Source organism: Petromyzon marinus, unplaced genomic scaffold (genome assembly GCF_048934315.1).
Source record: "Petromyzon marinus isolate PM22_M1 ecotype Great Lakes invasive population unplaced genomic scaffold, UKy_Petmar_22M1.pri1.0 PM_G_Scaffold_9, whole genome shotgun sequence".
NCBI lineage: Eukaryota > Metazoa > Chordata > Hyperoartia > Petromyzontiformes > Petromyzontidae > Petromyzon > Petromyzon marinus.
Window position 1 is genome coordinate 3926282 of NW_027423046.1, and position 22250 is coordinate 3948531.

The window sequence follows — 22250 nt, forward strand, 5'->3', positions numbered from 1 at the left end:
GCCGTGCAGAAAAAAATGCATTATTGAGCTCCCCTCCCCTCCTCCCCCCCGAAAAAACACAAAAGTGTATTTTAATAATTTTTGCGTGGTGTACAGTCTGGAAAGTACCCACATGGCAAATTTCAAGTTTGTTGCATGTCGGGAAGTACGCTAAACATTTTGAACAGACACACATAATCACAACTTTGCCTTTTACATGTGTATGGAAATAATTTCGGCCAGGGATGCCCTGTGTCAGCGACTCTGAAAAATCTGCTGACACCCGGCACACCACGTCCAGTGTGTACCTTTCGCTATCGCCGTGGCTACCGGGGCTGTGCTGCCCACTCCACTCCGCACCAGCGACCCGGAAAATATTCAGTGACAGATTAAGCCCTGATTATTATTCACACAATTACACATCCAGTGGAATTTGAACACGTGATTTCGTGCTTACGGGACAAGGTGTTTACTCGGTGGGCCATAGCTGCAGCTCCCCAATGCTGCAGAAACCCACGGTTCTTGTTAAAATTCCAGTTACAGTATTGCTACTTTATCAGGCACTGGCTGTATTTCCACTGAAATACACAAGGAGAATTCTCTGTTATTACGAATCTTATATCTGACATGTTTAAGTGGTGCTTTTCTGTTCGGTGAAATGTGTCGCTATTAAATGTGATGCGAGCAAAGAGACGTGTTTATTGATCGCTGATCGATCGATTGACTTCATGGCCGAGCGGTAGCGCGTTGCAGATGTTTGTGGTACGAGTCCCACGACCGCCCCGGTTAACGCTGTGGGTGTATGAACTGAAAATATTGCGCACTGTCTGCTTCACAGTCGGATGCTAAAGATCTCGGAGATGTAATTTAAATAAGTAGTATGCCACGTGTGTCGGCACAACTCTGTAAATGCGACAACTACTGTGGGCTGTCCGTGAAGCGTAGCGCCTCCAGGGTGTAGCCTCGTGTGTATGCTGAGCTTGTTTCGCACCGTACGTAGCCAACCGTGCTCATCGGAGGCGCCTTGCGCTGCACGGATAGAGCGGACGCCAACGTGCACTCGCAAAACCCAAAAGCTTTTTGATTGCCCTCGTTTTGTCCGTTGAAGACGATGCAAGCCGCGCCGCAGGACGATGGCCACGAGCACGAGAAGCCGTGCCTCAGCGAGTCCCGCGCGGCGAAGCTGGTGGAGCGCCTCTACGGGGTGAGCGTGGCGGGGGTGAGCCCGCTGGCGAGCTACATCGACCAGAACTACCACGTGCTGGCGCGCGACGGTCGCCAGTTCGTGCTCAAGGTCACCAACACGCGGGACAGCCAGCGGCCGCAGATGCTCGAGGTGCAGATGGCTATGATGAGGTTCCTGCGGGAGATGGGCTTCCCCATGCAGGAGGTGGTGGACAACGTCAGCGGGAAGATCATGTCGCTCGAGAGCATCGGTGAGCTGCGCCTGCGTGGGTCCCGGGAGCAGAGACATTGGAGAAAAGATGTACATAATACTAAATCTTGTTCTATTTGATGTGCTTGTCCATCTCTCTTTGTCTCCCCCTACATGCTAAGGACTCGGCACAGAGACCCTATCTCTCTGTGCTCCGTACGTTGTGTCTCTCTTTGTGTCTGTGTGTGAACTCCCTCCACTTAGGTGTCTGTATATATATCTGCGGTTCTGTGTTTCCTCTCTCTTAAATTTAGCTCTTCTATGCCTGATGATTGCTTGCGTTGCAATCAAAACGTCGTATGCTATTATGTAATTTTATTATTTCTTATTTCTACGTGACTTTACCTAAAAAACCAAAGAGTCATTCCTGCAGTCACGAAAGTGACAAATCAAGTTTAATAGATGTACAGTGCAGTACAATTGATTTTGCTGCAACTGAACTCTGGCCCCCACAACATAGCACCACGCAGCAGCCTGTGATGCCTGTTTAATGCACGATTGTCACCCATAGAAGCCCTAATCCAGGCTCAACCTGCTAAGCTTTCAGATCTTATGATAGGGCACATTCCAGGTGATTTAGTCATAGGCTGATAGTAATCATACGAACACAGCATTGGTTTATACTTGCAAAGACAACGATCAATATCCGAGCATGAGGCGGTGGTATAATACTGGGTCGCACTCCACTGACGATAAGCGATGTAAAAGGATCATACTTTTTAGTTTTTGTGAGGTTGGTGGATGTAACGCACTGCTTGTTGGTACTGGCCCAAGGTCCACATTGTGATATTTTGTAAATTCTTCATATTTATTAAAAAAACAATGTTTGGTGTGTGAGATGAAACTGGAATGACTGCTCACAGCAAAGCCACATGGACGAGACGATAACATCTGTGGTGAGAGATCAGAAGCACACTTGCTGTTTTCTCATCTACTGACCTGCAGGTTGGTAGATATAATGTTTGTACAGTTCACCGACACCGCCATTCGCCAACTGCACAGTGTGTTCCACCTCCCCACACCTCCGATGAGCACGGTTGGCTACGTATGTATGGTGCGAAAGAATTTCAACATACTTACAAAACCTAAATCGTAATTTTTGTTTCTGCTTATCTTCCCACGAGACCCTGAGACGTTTTAATGGCACAGAGAAGCAAACGTCAAACTCTTTGCATCGAGTTCCGGATTGGCTGACAAGGGGAACACGTCAAACCAAAACCATGTATTACATGAACAAGCATAGATGGGAGAGAGATGTCACAAGCAATATAATGTAGAGATATGAGAGAGATTTATTCATGATAAAGGTTTTTGGGTGAGATCGCGTTATTTATAAATGTGTCATAACCCTCCACCACCCGACACAGCCAAACAGTAAAAAATGTGTCACGTTGACAACAGATAAAATAGTTCACTACTTTAGCCCACCGGTGTGATGAAGAGTGAATCCACAACATTTACAATATTTGAGTACGACGTTTCGCTAGTAATTACATCCAGCATCATCGGGCAATTCACCTGAATGGTGAAGCCCTCACTTGCTCCCGGTCTTAAATAGAGCAGCAGGGTGATGTCATCATTTAACTCATTCAGAGAGAGATTTAATCAGAAATATGATATTTATATGGAAGAGATAGGAGAAAGATCTATCCGCAAGAGGAGAGATTTAGAGAAATGCAAACATGTCGATACAGAGCTTATCTCTCCCCCACACCCACTCCGGCCTCCTGCATCACATCACGTATATTAATATTATGATTGTAATCATCATCGTTACACTTGTTTTCACAGCAGAGCCTCAGTGAGTATCGGGAGGGTCTTGTCAAACTTTTAAGTTGCGGGGAGGGCGCGGGGGCGACGGTTGTCGTGTGTAATTTCAAGTGAGTATTGCTGACTGAGACATGTACTTAATTAGTTCTTGTAAGGCGTGGCGGGATAGTTGTCCTGTAGACCAAAATGAATTAATTTTGGTGGTTCGGGCTTGGCCCACGGGCTGTAGTTGGGACAACACTGGGCTGCTAAACATTTGTAAAGCAAAGTGCTTCATAGCTCATCGGATTACTCCAGTAAAAGTACATATTCTGATTATAATGCCTGGGCTAGCAGCGCTCCTTTAAACCCAGGCTCGGGGTTCATCGCGTGAGCTGACATCGCCGCCCAATGCCGTGTTTAGAATGCGAAGATCACGGAATGCCGCTGACCCTTATATTTACGTGATGGAACGAGCGACAAAAGTCGCCTCCTGATGCAGATGGGGCCCCCATTCGCCCTGCTCCTAAGTAATTTGCTCAAGCTGAACCCAGGGAATTCAGCTAGACTCGTGTGCTGACGTATCCATTCTGGCCCGAACCTGGGCGAATTGCCCCCGGTTCCGGCCAGCGTCCGCTAAGGCGTGAGGGTTGCGTGCCACGTTGCAACTTTGGCGGATGCCTTACGCATGGGTGTGGCGAGGTATTATTCCTCTCAAATGCTTTATTTAGCTACAGCGGTTTAGACAACACGGCCATATAGGAATGCGAATTTCGGAATGCGTTCGTGTTATTAATTTCTGCGTTAATAGTACCGTGAAAGAAAGTCATGAGGAAAAAATCACTCCAATTTGCTAATTTTGGGGGGGGGGGGGGGGGGGGAACAGAAATACTCGATTCAAGTTGCTTGAGAGATTGCCGTTTTAAAGACTACACGAATTTTACGTGCGTTATATATCGGACTTAGCACGTTCATTATTGTTATTAACCATTTCATGCTGAGCAGCAAATTGTCGCTTAATTTCCTAAAAAAAAGAATAGTAGCCTTGGCTATCAGTTGAGCAATTCATAAGAGACCCTGTGTAGTATAGCACGTGGGTAATGAACACAGGGCGCAAAGTGGTGAGTTGACACTTTGGCCAGACCTTGGAGGTTCCGATATCAGCTTCCGAACAGCTTTTTATGTTCCAGCAAAAGGAAGCGACGGTGAGATTTCACTAACCGTGGTGACCTCTTGACCTCGGTGGCGACTCCTGCTGTGAATTCTCAGACTGCGGCGAAGGAGAGAAGGAGTTCAACGTGCGGCTGCTCACGTACCTGCCCGGCGTGCCGCTGTCCAGGGTGCTGGCGGATGGCAGCCTGTACTACCAGGTGGGCAAGCTGGCAGCGAGCATCCACCAAGCCCTGCAGCAGGTACGAGCGCACGAGCGCCTCTTGACACGTGACGTGAGACTGCAGGGATTCATATTCTTGTTGCTTTCGGTAAAGTCACCACGTAGAAGGGAAACAATGAAATAATAAAAAATATAAAATAATAAAATTCTCACGACGTTTCGACTGCAACACAAGCAATCGTCATGAGGTGTGAAAACCACAACAAGGAAATTTGAAAGAAAAAAAAATTCTTGTTGTGGTTTTCACACCTGATGATGATTGCTTGTGTTGCAGTCGAAACGTCGTGAAAATTCTATTGTTTTATATTTTTATTATTTTATTGTTTCCCTTCTACGTGACTTTACCGAAAGAAACAAGAATATGAGAATATTCGCCAAAGTAAAAAGGCAAAAAAGAAATAACTCGCAAATTACTTCATTGGGAAATGCGGAGCGATAGTTTCCCCAACCCCTTACTGCGACAATCTTAAAAAAAAAGTCTTGAGTCTCGGCGAGCCTTTTCTCTCGGTAAGCAAGTGTAATGTGACGTAACGAGCCCACTCGCTCGGAACGTACGCAGCTGTTCATAATTAGCAACGTGAGAGTCCTTCCAAGTGATCGAATGGCTGGTTTTCAAGCAACGTATTTTTGTTTTCCCCCCCCCCAAATTTTATTCCAAGCGTCGGGGTGGAGCGGTGGCGCAGTTGTGAGCACACTGCGCTACGAACCCGGCCACCTGAGTTTTATTTCCGGCCACGGCTAACATTCGTGGCAAGTGATATATGAACCAGTCCTGCCCACCCCCCCTTGTCCTCTATCCTTCACCAACCTACACTGACCAGTTTGGCGAAGTATGGTCAAACACCCTACATGACCAACACTGAATACGGCAGTGCCTTGATAAGGGCTGTATGAGTTGTGCTAATTGGTGCCATGTCATGAGATGGAAAAAAAACATCTCATTCTGTGCATCACCTCTGGTTAGAGAATGGCCCACAGAAGGTGATCTCACAAAACTACTTCTCAGATCCATTCAAGTGTCCTGTTATTCACAAATACCAATCAAACATTTGCCAGCCGCACGCAGGACTTGGGCAGCCCCACCCTCAGCAGCATAATAAGTCTAGATTTTTAGCTTTCGTGACTGCAAGGATTCATACTCTTTGGTTTTTTCGGTAAAGTCACGTAGGTACAACTATAAAATGATAGAATGAAAAAAAATGTAGTTGTTTTTTCATTTATTCTTTTATTTTATAGTTTTACCTACGTGACTTTACCGAAAAAAACCGAAGAGAAAATAATAAGTCAAGGAGAACATCTTTTCTGAAACGAAGACTATCCTTTGCTAGCTTGACGTTTTGCTGCCTTTAACTTACATGTGTACTCAACTGGCCAATGCGATGTTAATCTCGTATTGCATTTTTTGTCATCTTACCGCCTTCGTTTTTAAACATCTGCATAGTTTGAGCACCCTTTCCTGCACTCCCTGCAACGAGACGATTTCATCTGGAACCTGTCAAACACCCACCTGCTCGAGTCCTACCTCTTCACTCTGGACGGCGACCCCAACCAGGGTCTGGTCAGGGAGGTCATCGCCAAGTTCCGCGAGGAGATCCAACCCAACCTGCACAAGTTTACCAGATGTACGCTCGCCTCGCAGCTTCACCCGGGACGTAGCTCCATGCCTCAGGGGGCGAGGGGCGCTTCAGGCCACCGACGAGGCCTTGAAGCCACGACGGGTGCCGCGTACGTGTGTACGTTGAACTTCTTTTGCACCGTACGTAGCCAACCGTGCTAATCGGAGGTGCGGGGGAAGGACAACAAACTAAACACAAAAAATCAGTTCAAAAATAAATTAGTGTTCAATCTAGGTTTAAAAGTGCATAGCTCCAGTGCCTTCCTAATATCGGAAAGAAGAGCTTTTCAGACGGCCGCAGAAGTGCATCTGAAAGCGCGCGATGCGGTGACCGTCTTTGTTTGTTCGATGGTTAGCCAAAAGCCGCTGCGAGGATCACCCGAATTCGCGTGATGGTTTATGCTGCTTGACGAGATCAGCAAGGTATTGTGATTCATTTGTGGCAAGCATTTTCTTTGCAATGTGCTTTACGTGATTACTTTTACCCAGCATACACAGATGCATTACAAGGCATGCATGTAATGGGGGACACTCGCACAGACACTGATCACAGGTGAATCAAATGACAGGGTTATTACATTCAGACGCTACTGTATATAAATCATAATTGTAATTTCTACCAAATCATTTTTCAATGGATGCTAAATTGTGTTCAACAGTTTTTGTTACACATATACTCATAATAATAATGTACAGCCCTTTGTTAATGCACTATCTGGACGAAGGCATTCCCAGGCTGTGTAGGGTCATGGGGGTTGTTTTGCCTCCTTCACCATGCTGGTCGGTGAGGAGGTAGGTAGGATCCCAGGACTGGTTCAGATATCAGTGATGTTCTCCATGGCCGGGAATCAAGGGCTCGTGATGCGGTGTGCATACCACTACACACCGCTCCATATCTCGCCCCTGTACAGGGTTGTACGACGCTGGTGGGTTATTGTAATTATGTGCCTTTGAAGGGAGGAGAAGAAGTCGGTTATTCACTGAGACTCTGCGGGGGCCGTTCTTAGACCCGCATACGCGGCTTGCGCAACACCAATCGTGCGGCCGGAATAAAAACGGCACGGGCACGAACGATGACGACGGCGACGAGGGGAGGACGGTCAACAATAAAAGACAACGGACGAAATCAAATTCGACGTTCCCCCTCGCTGCAGGCATAATCCACGGTGACTTCAATGACGACAACATCCTGGTGCAGGAGGTGACCGCGGGAAGCGAGCAGCAGCAGCAGCAGCAGGGGCCCAAGTCGGCGGAGGGAGCTCCGCGGCACCGCGTCTCCGGCGTTGTGGACCTCAACTCGATGATGTTCGGCTACCACGTGTACGACCTGGCCATGGCCATCATGTACATGATGGTGGAGAGCGGAGAGGCGATGGAGGCCGGGGGTCACGTCCTGGCCGGCTACGAGAGCGTGCAGGCCCTCACCGAGGACGAGAGGAGGGCCGTTTACTTCCTGGTGGCGTGCAGGTGAGAGCGGAGGTGGGGAGGGGGGCCGGGGCAGGTCGGGTCGGGTCTGCCCGGATCGCCGTTGGCCGCATCGGGAAACGTTGGCTTCAAAAACCTGTGGCGGTTGCGTAACGAGAATTAATCCAAGTCTGGCGAGAATCCGATAAACTCGATGATTGTGCGGCAAAAAAACACGTGCTTTATTATTTATTTAAAGCTCTTCATCAGACCAATGATGAATGAAGGTCTTGCCAATGCCATGTCGATTGTCGCGGTGGTTGACCATACTTCACCATGCTGGTTAATGTGTATTGGTGAACGGGGGGATCAGTAACAGTTAAGACATAATAATGCTGATTACCATGATGTTGCTAACAGCACTTCTACGGATGCTGCTGATGACGGTGATGATGATGATTATAGAAAAGACACTCATAGCGATGTTGTTTACGATCATGTTGCTGATCACGCTGCTGCTGCTGCTGCTGGAGACGAGGAAGATGAAGACGGCGACTTTCCTTCTGCTGGCACTTCTGCTGCTGACCACGAGACTTGATCCAACTATGGCTGCGATTCCTGGACGCTAAAATCCCAGCCGATCAACAAGTCGGCAGCAAAAACCCTCTTGAATAACAAACGATATTAACCGTCACGACAGCAACGGCGACAACAACAACATGGTCTACTTTTCCCCGCAGGTTCTGCCAGTCGCTGGTCATGGCCCGCTACACGATCCTGCGATACCCGCAGAACGCCGACTACCTGCTGATAACGGCGCGCACCGGCTGGGTGAAGCTACGCGAGCTCTGGACCAGGGGCCTGGAGGACATGCAGAGGCTGTGGTCCGATGTTGCGGCACGGTACAGAAACTAGAACCGCGGTGGAGATCGAGACGGACGGCGAGGAGAGAGAAGGGGGAGTTTGGGGTGGGGGGGGGACCCACCATGAGACACGTCCTCCCACTCGCCCCACCGGTACCTCCCGAGGCTTCGCAAGGAACCGGTTTCAACTTGAACGTGGCGCCGTTGGTTTTGGACACGTGCGATCTTTGAATACGGAATCTGAAAAATGTGAATTGCTCATGCCAGGCACTTAATGCATAGGGGAGGTTTTTCGTGGCTTCAGGTTAGGAACGTATTGTTGCTGCATCCAGCGCTGTTGACAAAACGGCGTTCACATGCGCATCTGTGGGTGATAATACTAATAATAGTACTGTCAGAATATTTGTTTCCCGTTCATTTACTCAGGAAATCCTGACTGTTTCTGAGATTTTGTATTCATGAAGTTCCAGCGTTCAGATGTTCGACCAATTCCTTTGTAGCTTGTTTGGCTCGTGAGAGGAAACCGGAGTAACTCGGAGATTACCTGTGCATACGAAAGGTGGTGGGGGGGGGGGTAACACTCGACAACTGCATAGATGTTTTATATTTTTATTATTTTATTGTTTCCCTGCTACGTGACTTTACCGAAAGAACCAAGAATATAAAAAGCGTCACCGTACACCGACATCTGTTGGCCAACTTGCAGCGCAAGGCCTAAAACGTCTGCTTTTCCCAGACAGTCTTCAAATTAAGCACTAAACCCAGGCTCTTCCCCGGTTGAGCTTCAAAGATCTGACGAGATTTGGTGCATTCTGGGTTAATTTTGTTATTTTGTGAGCAGCAGCAGCAGCAGCAGGGGCCCAAGTCGGCGGAGGGAGCTCCGCGGCACCGCGTCTCCGGCGTTGTGGACCTCAACTCGATGATGTTCGGCTACCACGTGTACGACCTGGCCATGGCCATCATGTACATGATGGTGGAGAGCGGAGAGGCGATGGAGGCCGGGGGTCACGTCCTGGCCGGCTACGAGAGCGTGCAGGCCCTCACCGAGGACGAGAGGAGGGCCGTTTACTTCCTGGTGGCGTGCAGGTGAGAGCGGAGGTGGGGAGGGGGGCCGGGGCAGGTCGGGTCGGGTCTGCCCGGATCGCCGTTGGCCGCATCGGGAAACGTTGGCTTCAAAAACCTGTGGCGGTTGCGTAACGAGAATTAATCCAAGTCTGGCGAGAATCCGATAAACTCGATGATTGTGCGGCAAAAAAACACGTGCTTTATTATTTATTTAAAGCTCTTCATCAGACCAATGATGAATGAAGGTCTTGCCAATGCCATGTCGATTGTCACGGTGGTTGACCATACTTCACCATGCTGGTTAATGTGTATTGGTGAACGGGGGGGATCAGTAACAGTTAAGACATAATAATGCTGATTACCATGATGTTGCTAACAGCACTTCTACGGATGCTGCTGATGACGGTGATGATGATGATTATAGAAAAGACACTCATAGCGATGTTGTTTACGATCATGTTGCTGATCACGCTGCTGCTGCTGCTGCTGCTGCTGGAGACGAGGAAGATGAAGACGGCGACTTTCCTTCTGCTGGCACTTCTGCTGCTGACCACGAGACTTGATCCAACTATGGCTGCGATTCCTGGACGCTAAAATCCCAGCCGATCAACAAGTCGGCAGCAAAAACCCTCTTGAATAACAAACGATATTAACCGTCACGACAGCAACGGCGACAACAACAACATGGTCTACTTTTCCCCGCAGGTTCTGCCAGTCGCTGGTCATGGCCCGCTACACGATCCTGCGATACCCGCAGAACGCCGACTACCTGCTGATAACGGCGCGCACCGGCTGGGTGAAGCTACGCGAGCTCTGGACCAGGGGCCTGGAGGACATGCAGAGGCTGTGGTCCGATGTTGCGGCACGGTACAGAAACTAGAACCGCGGTGGAGATCGAGACGGACGGCGAGGAGAGAGAAGGGGGAGTTTGGGGTGGGGGGGGGACCCACCATGAGACACGTCCTCCCACTCGCCCCACCGGTACCTCCCGAGGCTTCGCAAGGAACCGGTTTCAACTTGAACGTGGCGCCGTTGGTTTTGGACACGTGCGATCTTTGAATACGGAATCTGAAAAATGTGAATTGCTCATGCCAGGCACTTAATGCATAGGGGAGGTTTTTCGTGGCTTCAGGTTAGGAACGTATTGTTGCTGCATCCAGCGCTGTTGACAAAACGGCGTTCACATGCGCATCTGTGGGTGATAATACTAATAATAGTACTGTCAGAATATTTGTTTCCCGTTCATTTACTCAGGAAATCCTGACTGTTTCTGAGATTTTGTATTCATGAAGTTCCAGCGTTCAGATGTTCGACCAATTCCTTTGTAGCTTGTTTGGCTCGTGAGAGGAAACCGGAGTAACTCGGAGATTACCTGTGCATACGAAAGGTGGTGGGGGGGGGGGTAACACTCGACAACTGCATAGATGTTTTATATTTTTATTATTTTATTGTTTCCCTGCTACGTGACTTTACCGAAAGAACCAAGAATATAAAAAGCGTCACCGTACACCGACATCTGTTGGCCAACTTGCAGCGCAAGGCCTAAAATGTCTGCTTTTCCCAGACAGTCTTCAAATTAAGCACTCAACCCAGGCTCTTCCCCGGTTGAGCTTCAAAGATCTGACGAGATTTGGTGCATTCTGGGTTAATTTTGTTATTTTGTGAGTTGCAGTTGCATTCAGATATTTTTTTAATCTAAACTACAGTTGACCTTAGAACCCTCAGACATGGGCGTGGGGAGTCCTGGCCTCGTGAAAGATCAGTCGACTTTCTTCCGTTGCCATGACCTTCCACTCGGCGGACTTTGGGAACGGTAGTGTGGTGGGGGTGGTGGGTGTTTGATGATTTTGCTGTAAAGGTTTCCTCTACAAAAGTGGGACACTCCTGGGTTTTGCCACCAAGTACTAAGTCATGTTTTGCAGAGGGGTCAAATACTTATTTCCCTCATTAAAATGCAAATCAATTTATAACATTTTTGACATGCGTTTTTCTGGATTTTTGTTGTTGTTATTCTGTCTCTCACTGTTCAAATAAACCTACCATGAAAATTATAGACTGATCATTTCTTTGTCAGTGGGCAAACGTACAAAATCAGCAGGGGATCAAATACTTTTTTCCCTCACTGTAAGTTCGATTACAGGGAATGACTATAACATGAATTGGAAGTGATATCTGGACCCCTTCAAACAAACCGCATTGACCAGTGTGGTGCAGTATGGTCAAGCAACCCATATAATATGGGGAAAGGCATCATCCAGCAGTGGATTGATCTGAGGCTGTGAAAATTGGCTAAGCCTCGAACGCAGATGCACCACGTATACACTGCCGCCTCCTGTCTTATGCCATTGCCGACGAGAATGTTGCGTTCTCATACTAAATTAAAACTATTTTTTATTTTACCAGGGCCCACTGAGCTATAAAGCTCTTTTTTTTTAGAAGCGACCTGGCCACAAATGATAGCTCAACGAAGTGGCTTATCGTGTGAAAATTTCTAGCAGCCAAATACTCCAAACGCATGCTTCTGAATTGGGAGGGAAAAACCGGAGGACTCGGAGAAAAAGCCACACGATCAAGGGGAGAACATCCAAATATACAGCAGCAGGCGTCAGTCGAGATCGAACCAACGACCTCCTGTATACCAGGCGAGGTAGTTAACATCTGGCCACTGTGCTTGCAGCCCATCTTACTCGAGTGAATGTGAGCTTGCATTCTGTGCTCTGGTAACCCGAAAGTACACCGCCAGTTTTTCAGGTCGCCCTATCCGATGAGAGCGATCAAACACGAAGCGCGATTCTCAGAGACAGCAATAATATGATCCCATTCCTCTAGAATTACTGTCAGCTGTGCCCCTATGATAGGAAAGGTTATGCCACTCTTCAGAGGTATGGGGTGCTCTCCTTTCCTTCTCACCTCATCTATGCCAACCGTGTCACGATGTATTTCTTTCAATTGTGCCTCTCGTTCGCCAGTCTGATTCTTCAGCTTGTGTACGTCTTGTATCGAGTAGGCGGTGTGGCCAACACCACGCCAAAGGGGTCGTCCATAAATGACGTCACGCACCTGGGGGGGGGGGGGTCAGACATTTGTGACGATGCGTGACGAGGGGGGGGGTGAGAAATGTGACGTCACATCAAAATGCGCAACTTTAAATAAATATAGACAACACGTTCCACTTAATTAAATAGACTTGTTAATAAATGTTTTCTCCTACAACATCAGAGTGCAGCGGCACAATAAATACGCACTACAATGACAATCGTTTAAAGCGATTTGAAGCATGTTTTATCTTTTTTTTTTGGGGGGGGGTCAGACATTTGTGACAATAACGAGGGGGGGGGGGGGTCAAAAATCGTCCAAAATCGCGTGACGTCATTTATGGACGGCCCCAAAGCCGCTTTTGTCGCCCCAATGCTGACGTATCCACAGCACACCAGGTACTCATTTAAGTCTGAGCCGACATAATTGAGGCCCAGGAAGTCACCGTTGTGACCACATACACACGCACGAACATTCGCCAATGCGTCATCATCGCCACTCCGATCACTTAGCGGCCGACGACAATGACGACGACGACGATGTCTGGGGCCGCTCTACCCGATGCAAGGATTCTGCCGACGGCTAAAGGCTCCTCCTCCCGTGCGCCTCTGGCGATGCCCCCCGAACAGCGCTGTGCCGAGATGGCTGCGTCAACGGCGGGCGCTGCGCGGCTCCCTGGCGTGTGCACCTGCACAGACGGCTACTCGGGGCTTCGCTGCCACAAGCGTACGGCCACCATCTGCTGCTGCTGCTGCCGCCTCTCAAATCCCCGCCGTCAACTCTTCGTAGAGAGAGATTGGGGGGGGGGGGTATCCGATCAGGATTTCCTTGGCATTTTTCCCTCCAGTCCTCTGCATTCTCAAACTGAAGTTTGTGGGCCAGTCTTCCACGGTCCATTCGCATCTCCCATTAGTCGCCATTGAAGTGTAAATTGGACCGTATCGCTGCATTGTATTGCAGGCTGCTGATTTTGTGGGAAGTGAAAAGTGGGCCGCAGAAAAGTGTATCTACTGGCTTTACGAAACACCTGTTGTAGCCTATAGTTACCTGTGTACTAGAAGACAGCGAAAGAACGCGTCAACTCCTTGGTAGGTCGGTAAGCTGTACAATGTGGTTATTTATATAAGCATCGTGTCTATCTGTTGATTTGAGAGCTGGAATCGAGACATTCTTCCATATAAGCTGGTATGCTTGATTTGTCACATCGTGTTCCCTGAGACATCACAAATAGTGGCATCAAATGACTGCATCTAACAGAGAAATCCATGTTTAGAAGTCTGTCTCCTTCCTGTTTTATTTCCTCGTAATGATGAATATTTCAAATTTTCAGATTCAGGTTAATGTATCAAGATGCGTTAAAATTGTGGGGAAGATACGTGACCATTAGTCATTATACCCTGGTCAATGCAGGTTGGTGAGGAAACTCACCCGACGTGGATAACCACACACCACTTGCACTCAGATGACCCCAACCACTCGGGACTCAAGCAGGTACACGGATAGCACCGGGAGGTCTTCATCCAGCTGTGGATTGATCGTGGTCAATGATGACATTCAATGTTTAAGGTGTAGTAGCGGTGCAATTGTTAGCGCAATGCACTATGAACCCAGCAGCGACTCAAGTTTGATTACTGATCACGGATGACATCAGTAGCGAGTGATATCTGAACTAATTCCGGGCACCTACCTGTCCTTCACCAATCCACACTGACCAATGTGGTGAATGATGGTCAAACAACCCCCATGGCAGAAACATCGTGGTGGAGGAATTTATCCAGCAGTGGATCGACAAATGTCTTCACATTTAAATAAAATGTTTAGTGCCAAGCGATTGGACTACACATTTTAATTCTAGATTTAAAGCTTTCGTGACTGCTAGGATCCATGCTCTTTGGTTCTATTGGGTAAAGTCAGCGCTGTCCTCCAGACAGTCTCGTCCCTTCACCTGATGAAGGCCGCTTGTGTTGTGGCCGAAACGTCGTGATTTTTTGTTATTTTATTTTCACCTACGTGACTTTACCAAATAGAACCAAAGAGTACTACACATTTTACCCAGCAGAATGGCGGTGATTGTTGCACGCGCAAAACGAAATCGTCTCGCAAGTTCACAGTGTCACATTGTGCGTCTTCATTCTTTGTGCCGTCTGCCTTTTGCTCAAGTCAAGCGCGACGTCCCGTGTAGTCACGGCGCTGTCACTGATCACCAATCGATTATATAATCACTGCACCTGAATGAGTTAAATGAAGACGTCACCCTGCTGCTGCTCTATTTAAGACCGGGAGTAAGTGAGGGCTTTACCATTCTGGCGAATTGCCCGATAATGCTGGATGTAATTACCAGCGAAACGTCGTATTCAAACGTGACTTCCAAGTCAGCCATATTGCATGGGGGACATTGTGCTGGTTGTGTTGTTTAGGTGACTTCCAAGTCAGCCATATTGCATGGGGGACATTGTGCTGGTTGTGTTGTATTGGTGACTTCCAAGTCAGCCATATTGCATGGGGGACATTGTGCTGGTTGTATTGTATAGGTGACTTCCAAGTCAGCCATATTGCATGGGGGACATTGTGCTGGTTGCCATGTCCTATAGGTGACTTCCAAGTCAGCCATATTGCATGGGAGACATTGTGCTGGTTGTCTTGTATAGGTGACTTCCAAGTCAGCCATATTGCTTGGGGGACATTGTGCTGGTTGCCATGTTCTATAGGTGACTTCCAAGTCAGCCATATTGCTTGGGGACATTGTGCTGGTTGCCATGTTGTATAGGTGACTTCCAAGTCAGCCATATTGCATGGGGGACATTGTGCTGGTGACCATGTTCTATAGGTGACTTCCAAGTCAGCCATATTGCTTGGGGGACATTGTGCTGGTTGTGTTGTATAGGTGACTTCCAAGTCAGCCATATTGCATGGGGGACATTGTGCTGGTTGTCTTGTATAGGTGACTTCCAAGTCAGCCGTGTTGCATGGGGGACATTGTGCTGGTGGCCATGTTCTATAGGTGACTTCCAAGTCAGCCATATTGCATGGGGGACATTGTGCTGGTGGCCATGTTCTATAGGTGACTTCCAAGTCAGCCATATTGCATGGGGACATTGTGCTGGTTGTCTTGTATAGGTGACTTCCAAGTCAGCCATATTGCATGGGGGACATTGTGCTGGTTGCCATGTTGTATAGGTGACTTCCAAGCAGCCATATTGCATGGGGGACATTGTGCTGGTTGCCATGTTGTATAGGTGACTTCCAAGTCAGCCATATTGCATGGGGGACATTGTGCTGGTTGCCATGTTGTATAGGTGACTTCCAAGTGAGCCATATTGCATGGGGGACATTGTGTTGGTTGTGTTGTATAGGTGACTTCCAAGTCAGCCATATTGCATGGGGGACATTGTGCTGGTTGTGTTGTTTAGGTGACTTCCAAGTCAGCCATATTGCATGGGGGACATTGTGCTGGTTGTGTTGTATTGGTGACTTCCAAGTCAGCCATATTGCATGGGGGACATTGTGCTGGTTGTATTGTATAGGTGACTTCCAAGTCAGCCATATTGCATGGGGGACATTGTGCTGGTTGCCATGTCCTATAGGTGACTTCCAAGTCAGCCATATTGCATGGGAGACATTGTGCTGGTTGTCTTGTATAGGTGACTTCCAAGTCAGCCATATTGCTTGGGGGACATTGTGCTGGTTGCCATGTTCTATAGGTGACTTCCAAGTCAGCCATATTGCTTGGGGGACATTGTGCTGGTTGCCATGTTGTATAGGTGACTTCCAAGTCAGCCATATTGCATGGGGGACATTGTGCTGGTGGCCATGTTCTATAGGTGACTTCCAAGTCAGCCATATTGCATGGGGGACATTGTGCTGGTTGTCTTGTATAGGTGACTTCCAAGTCAGCCATATTGCTTGGGGGACATTGTTCTGGTTGCCATGTTGTATAGGTGACTTCCAAGTCAGCCATATTGCATGGGGGAAATTGTGCTGGTTGCCATGTTGTAGAGGTGACTTCCAAGTCAGCCATATTGCATGGGGGACATTGTGCTGGTTGCCATGTTGTATAGGTGACTTCCAAGTCAGCCATATTGCATGGGGGACATTGTGCTGGTTGCCATGTTGTATAGGTGACTTCCAAGTGAGCCATATTGCTTGGGGGACATTGTGCTGGTTGCCATGTTGTATAGGTGACTTCCAAGTCAGCCATATTGCATGGGGGAAATTGTGCTGGTTGCCATGTTGTAGAGGTGACTTCCAAGTCAGCCATATTGCATGGGGGACATTGTGCTGGTTGCCATGTTGTATAGGTGACTTCCAAGTCAGCCATATTGCATGGGGGACATTGTGCTGGTTGCCATGTTGTATAGGTGACTTCCAAGTGAGCCATATTGCTTGGGGGACATTGTGCTGGTTGTGTTGTATAGGTGACTTCCAAGTCAGCCATATTGAATGGGGGACATTGTGCTGGTTGTCTTGTATAGGTGACTTCCAAGTCAGCCGTGTTGCATGGGGGACATTGTGCTTGTGGCCATGTTCTATAGGTGACTTCCAAGTCAGCCATATTGCATGGGGGACATTGTGCTGGTTGCCATGTTGTATAGGTGACTTCCAAGTGAGCCATATTGCTTGGGGGACATTGTGCTGGTTGCCATGTTGTATAGGTGACTTCCAAGTCAGCCATATTGCATGGGGGACATTGTGCTGGTGGCCATGTTCTATAGGTGACTTCCAAGTCAGCCATATTGCATGGGGGACATTGTGCTGGTTGTCTTGTATAGGTGACTTCCAAGTCAGCCATATTGTATGGGGGACATTGTGCTGGTGGCCATGTTCTATAGGTGACTTCCAAGTCAGCCATATTGCTTGGGGGACATTGTGCCGGTTGTGTTGTATAGGTGACTTCCAAGTCAGCCATATTGCATGGGGGACATTGTGCTGGTTGCTATATTGTATATGTGACTTCCAAGTCAGCCATATTGCATATGGGACATTGTGCTGGTTGTGTTGTATAGGTGACTTCCAAGTCAGCCATAGTGCATGGGGGACATTGTGCTGGTTGCCATATTGTATAGGTGACTTCCAAGTCAGCCATATTGCATGGGGGACATTGTGCTGGTTGCCATGTTGTATAGGTGACTTCCAAGTCAGCCATATTGCATGGGGGACATTGTGCTGGTTGTATTGTATAGGTGACTTCCAAGTCAGCCATATTGCATGGGGGACATTGTGCTGGTTGCCATGTCCTATAGGTGACTTCCAAGTCAGCCATATTGCATGGGGGAAATTGTGCTGGTTGTCTTGTATAGGTGACTTCCAAGTCAGCCATATTGCTTGGGGGACATTGTGCTGGTTGCCATGTTCTATAGGTGACTTCCAAGTCAGCCATATTGCATAGGGGACATTGTGCTGGTTGCCATGTTGTTTAGGTGACTTCCAAGTCAGCCATATTGCATGGGGGACATTGTGCTGGTTGCCATGTTGTATAGGTGACTTCCAAGTCAGCCATATTGCTTGGGGGACATTGTGCTGGTTGCCATGTCCTATAGGTGACTTCCAAGTCAGCCATATTGCATGGGGGACCTTGTGCTGGTTGTCTTGTATAGGTGACTTCCAAGTCAGCCATATTGCATGGGGGACATTGTGCTGGTTGCCATGTTGTATAGGTGACTTCCAAGTCAGCCATATTGCATGGGGGACATTGTGCTGGTTGCCATGTTGTATAGGTGACTTCCAAGTGAGCCATATTGCTTGAGGGACATTGTGCTGGTTGCCATGTTGTATAGGTGACTTCCAAGTCAGCCATATTGCATGGGGGACATTGTGCTGGTTGCCATGTTCTATAGGTGACTTCCAAGTGAGCCATATTGCTTGGGGGACATTGTGATGGTTGTGTTGTATAGGTGACTTCCAAGTCAGCCATATTGCATGGGGGGCATTGTGCTGGTTGTCTTGTATAGGTGACTTCCAAGTCAGCCGTGTTGCATGGGAGACATTGTGCTGGTGGCCATGTTCTATAGGTGACTTCAGCCATATTGCATGGGGGACATTGTGCTGGTTGCCATGTTGTATAGGTGACTTCCAAGTCAGCCATATTGCATGGGGGACATTGTGCTGGTTGTATTGTATAGGTGACTTCCAAGTCAGCCATATTGCATGGGGGACATTGTGCTGGTTGCCATGTCCTATAGGTGACTTCCAAGTCAGCCATATTGCATGGGGGACATTGTGCTGGTTGCCATGTTGTATAGGTGACTTCCAAGTCAGCCATATTGCATGGGGGACATTGTGCTGGTTGTCTTGTATAGGTGACTTCCAAGTCAGCCATATTGCATGGGGGACATTGTGCTGGTGGCCATGTTCTATAGGTGACTTCCAAGTCAGCCATATTGCTTGGGGGACATTGTGCTGGTTGTATTGTATAGGTGACTTCCAAGTCAGCCATATTGCATGGGGGACATTGTGCTGGTTGCTATATTGTATATGTGACTTCCAAGTCAGCCATATTGCATGGGGGACATTGTGCTGGTTGCCATGTTGTATAGGTGACTTCCAAGTCAGCCATATTGCTTGGGGGACATTGTGCTGGTTGCCATGTTGTATAGGTGACTTCCAAGTCAGCCATATTGCTTGGGGGACATTGTGCTGGTTGCCATGTTGTATAGGTGACTTCCAAGTAAGCCATATTGCATGGGGGACATTGTGCTGGTGGCCATGTTCTATAGGTGACTTCGAAGTCAGCCATATTGCATGGGGGACATTGTGCTGGTTGTCTTGTATAGGTGACTTCCAAGTCAGCCATATTGCATTGGGGACATTGTGCTGGTTGTATTGTATAGGTGACTTCCAAGTCAGCCATATTGCATGGGGGACATTGTGCTGGTTGCCATGTCCTATAGGTGACTTCCAAGTCAGCCATATTGCATGGGGGACATTGTGCTGTTTGCCATGTTGTATAGGTGACTTCCAAGTCAGCCATATTGCATGGGGGACATTGTGCTGGTTGCCATGTTGTATAGGTGACTTCCAAGTCAGCCATATTGCATGGGGGACATTGTGCTGGTGGCCATGTTCTATAGGTGACTTCCAAGTCAGCCATATTGCATGGAGGACATTGTGCTGGTTGTCTTGTATAGGTGACTTCCAAGTCAGCCATATTGCATGGGGGACATTGTGCTGGTGGCCATGTTCTATAAGTGACTTCCAAGTCAGCCGTGTTGCATGGGGGACATTGTGCTGGTTGCCATGTTCTATAGGTGACTTCCAAGTCAGCCATATTGCATGGGGGACATTGTGCTGGTTGCCATGTTGTATAAGTGACTTCCAAGTGAGCCATATTTCTTGGGGGACATTGTGCTGGTTGTGTTGTATAGGTGACTTCCAAGTCAGCCATATTGCATTCGGGACATTGTGCTGGTTGTCTTGTATAGGTGACTTCCAAGTCAGCCGTGTTGCATGGGGGACATTGTGCTGGTGGCCATGTTCTATAGGTGACTTCCAAGTCAGCCATATTGCATGGGGGACATTGTGCTGGTTGCCATGTTGTATAGCTGACTTCCAAGTGAGCCATATTGCTTGGGGGACATTGTGCTGGTTGCCATGTTGTATAGGTGACTTCCAAGTCAGCCATATTGCATGGGGGACATTGTGCTGGTTGCCATGTTCTATAGGTGACTTCCAAGTGAGCCATATTGCTTGGGGGACATTGTGCTGGTTGTGTTGTATAGGTGACTTCCAAGTCAGCCATATTGCATGGGGGACATTGTGCTGGTTGTCTTGTATAGGTGACTTCCAAGTCAGCCGTGTTGCATGGGAGACATTGTGCTGGTGGCCATGTTCTATAGGTGACTTCAGCCATATTGCATGGGGGACATTGTGCTGGTTGCCATGTTGTATAGGTGACTTCCAAGTGAGCCATATTGCTTGGGGGACATTGTGCTGGTTGCCATGTTGTATAGGTGACTTCCAAGTCAGCCATATTGCATGGGGGACATTGTGCTGGTTGTATTGTATAGGTGACTTCCAAGTCAGCCATATTGCATGGGGGACATTGTGCTGGTTGCCATGTCCTATAGGTGACTTCCAAGTCAGCCATATTGCATGGGGGACATTGTGCTGGTTGCCATGTTGTATAGGTGACTTCCAAGTCAGCCATATTGCATGGGGGACATTGTGCTGGTTGTCTTGTATAGGTGACTTCCAAGTCAGCCATATTGCATGGGGGACATTGTGCTGGTGGCCATGTTCTATAGGTGACTTCCAAGTCAGCCATATTGCTTGGGGGACATTGTGCTGGTTGTATTGTATAGGTGACTTCCAAGTCAGCCATATTGCATGGGGGACATTGTGCTGGTTGCTATATTGTATAGGTGACTTCCAAGTCAGCCATATTGCATGGGGGACATTGTGCTGGTTGCCATGTTGTATAGGTGACTTCCAAGTCAGCCATATTGCTTGGGGGACATTGTGCTGGTTGCCATGTTGTATAGGTGACTTCCAAGTCAGCCATATTGCTTGGGGGACATTGTGCTGGTTGCCATGTTGTATAGGTGACTTCCAAGTAAGCCATGTTGCATGGGGGACATTGTGCTGGTGGCCATGTTCTATAGGTGACTTCCAAGTCAGCCATATTGCATGGGGGACATTGTGCTGGTTGTCTTGTATAGGTGACTTCCAAGTCAGCCATATTGCATTGGGGACATTGTGCTGGTTGTATTGTATAGGTGACTTCCAAGTCAGCCATATTGCATGGGGGACATTGTGCTGGTTGCCATGTCCTATAGGTGACTTCCAAGTCAGCCATATTGCATGGGGGACATTTTGCTGTTTGCCATGTTGTATAGGTGACTTCCAAGTCAGCCATATTGCATGGGGGACATTGTGCTGGTTGCCATGTTGTATAGGTGACTTCCAAGTCAGCCATATTGCATGGCGGACATTGTGCTGGTGGCCATGTTCTATAGGTGACTTCCAAGTCAGCCATATTGCATGGAGGACATTGTGCTGGTTGTCTTGTATAGGTGACTTCCAAGTCAGCCATATTGCATGGGGGACATTGTGCTGGTGGCCATGTTCTATAGGTGACTTTCAAGTCAGCCGTGTTGCATGGGGGACATTGTGCTGGTTGCCATGTTCTATAGGTGACTTCCAAGTCAGCCATATTGCATGGGGGACATTGTGCTGGTTGCCATGTTGTATAAGTGACTTCCAAGTGAGCCATATTGCTTGGGGGACATTGTGCTGGTTGTGTTGTATAGGTGACTTCCAAGTCAGCCATATTGCATGGGGGACATTGTGCTGGTTGTCTTGTATAGGTGACTTCCAAGTCAGCCGTGTTGCATGGGGGACATTGTGCTGGTGGCCATGTTCTATAGGTGACTTCCAAGTCAGCCATATTGCATGGGGGACATTGTGCTGGTTGCCATGTTGTATAGGTGACTTCCAAGTGAGCCATATTGCTTGGCGGACATTGTGCTGGTTGCCATGTTGTATAGGTGACTTCCAAGTCAGCCATATTGCATGGGGGACATTGTGCTGGTGTCCAAGTTCTATAGGTGACTTCCAAGTCAGCCATATTGCATGGGGACATTGTGCTGGTTGTCTTGTATAGGTGACTTCCAAGTCAGCCATATTGCATGGGGGACATTGTGCTGGTTGCCATGTTGTATAGGTGACTTCCAAGTCAGCCATATTGCATGGGGGACATTGTGCTGGTTGCCATGT

General features: G+C 48.2%; 1 protein-coding gene across 1 annotated transcript; it reads left to right on the forward strand.

The window, feature by feature from the left end:
• Positions 1–1090: 1090 nt before the first annotated feature.
• On the forward strand, positions 1091–11573 carry LOC142921810 (hydroxylysine kinase-like). Its single transcript, XM_076063146.1, has 6 exons — positions 1091–1415; positions 4433–4575; positions 5998–6178; positions 7326–7638; positions 8316–9524; positions 10209–11573. The coding sequence occupies exons 1-5, from the start codon at positions 1091–1093 to the stop codon at positions 8488–8490; spliced, it is 1137 nt and encodes a 378-aa protein (XP_075919261.1). The 3' UTR covers positions 8491–9524; positions 10209–11573.
• Positions 11574–22250: the final 10677 nt, after the last annotated feature.

Bases quoted from the DNA above. Each gene is read 5' to 3' on its own strand.
- LOC142921810 (XM_076063146.1), top strand. From the start codon at position 1,091: ATGCAAGCCGCGCCGCAGGACGATGGCCACGAGCACGAGAAGCCGTGC. The intron at 1,416-4,432 runs GTGAGCTGCGCC...GTGAATTCTCAG, and splicing joins CATGTCGCTCGAGAGCATCG to ACTGCGGCGAAGGAGAGAAG. The intron at 4,576-5,997 runs GTACGAGCGCAC...ACATCTGCATAG, and splicing joins TCCACCAAGCCCTGCAGCAG to TTTGAGCACCCTTTCCTGCA.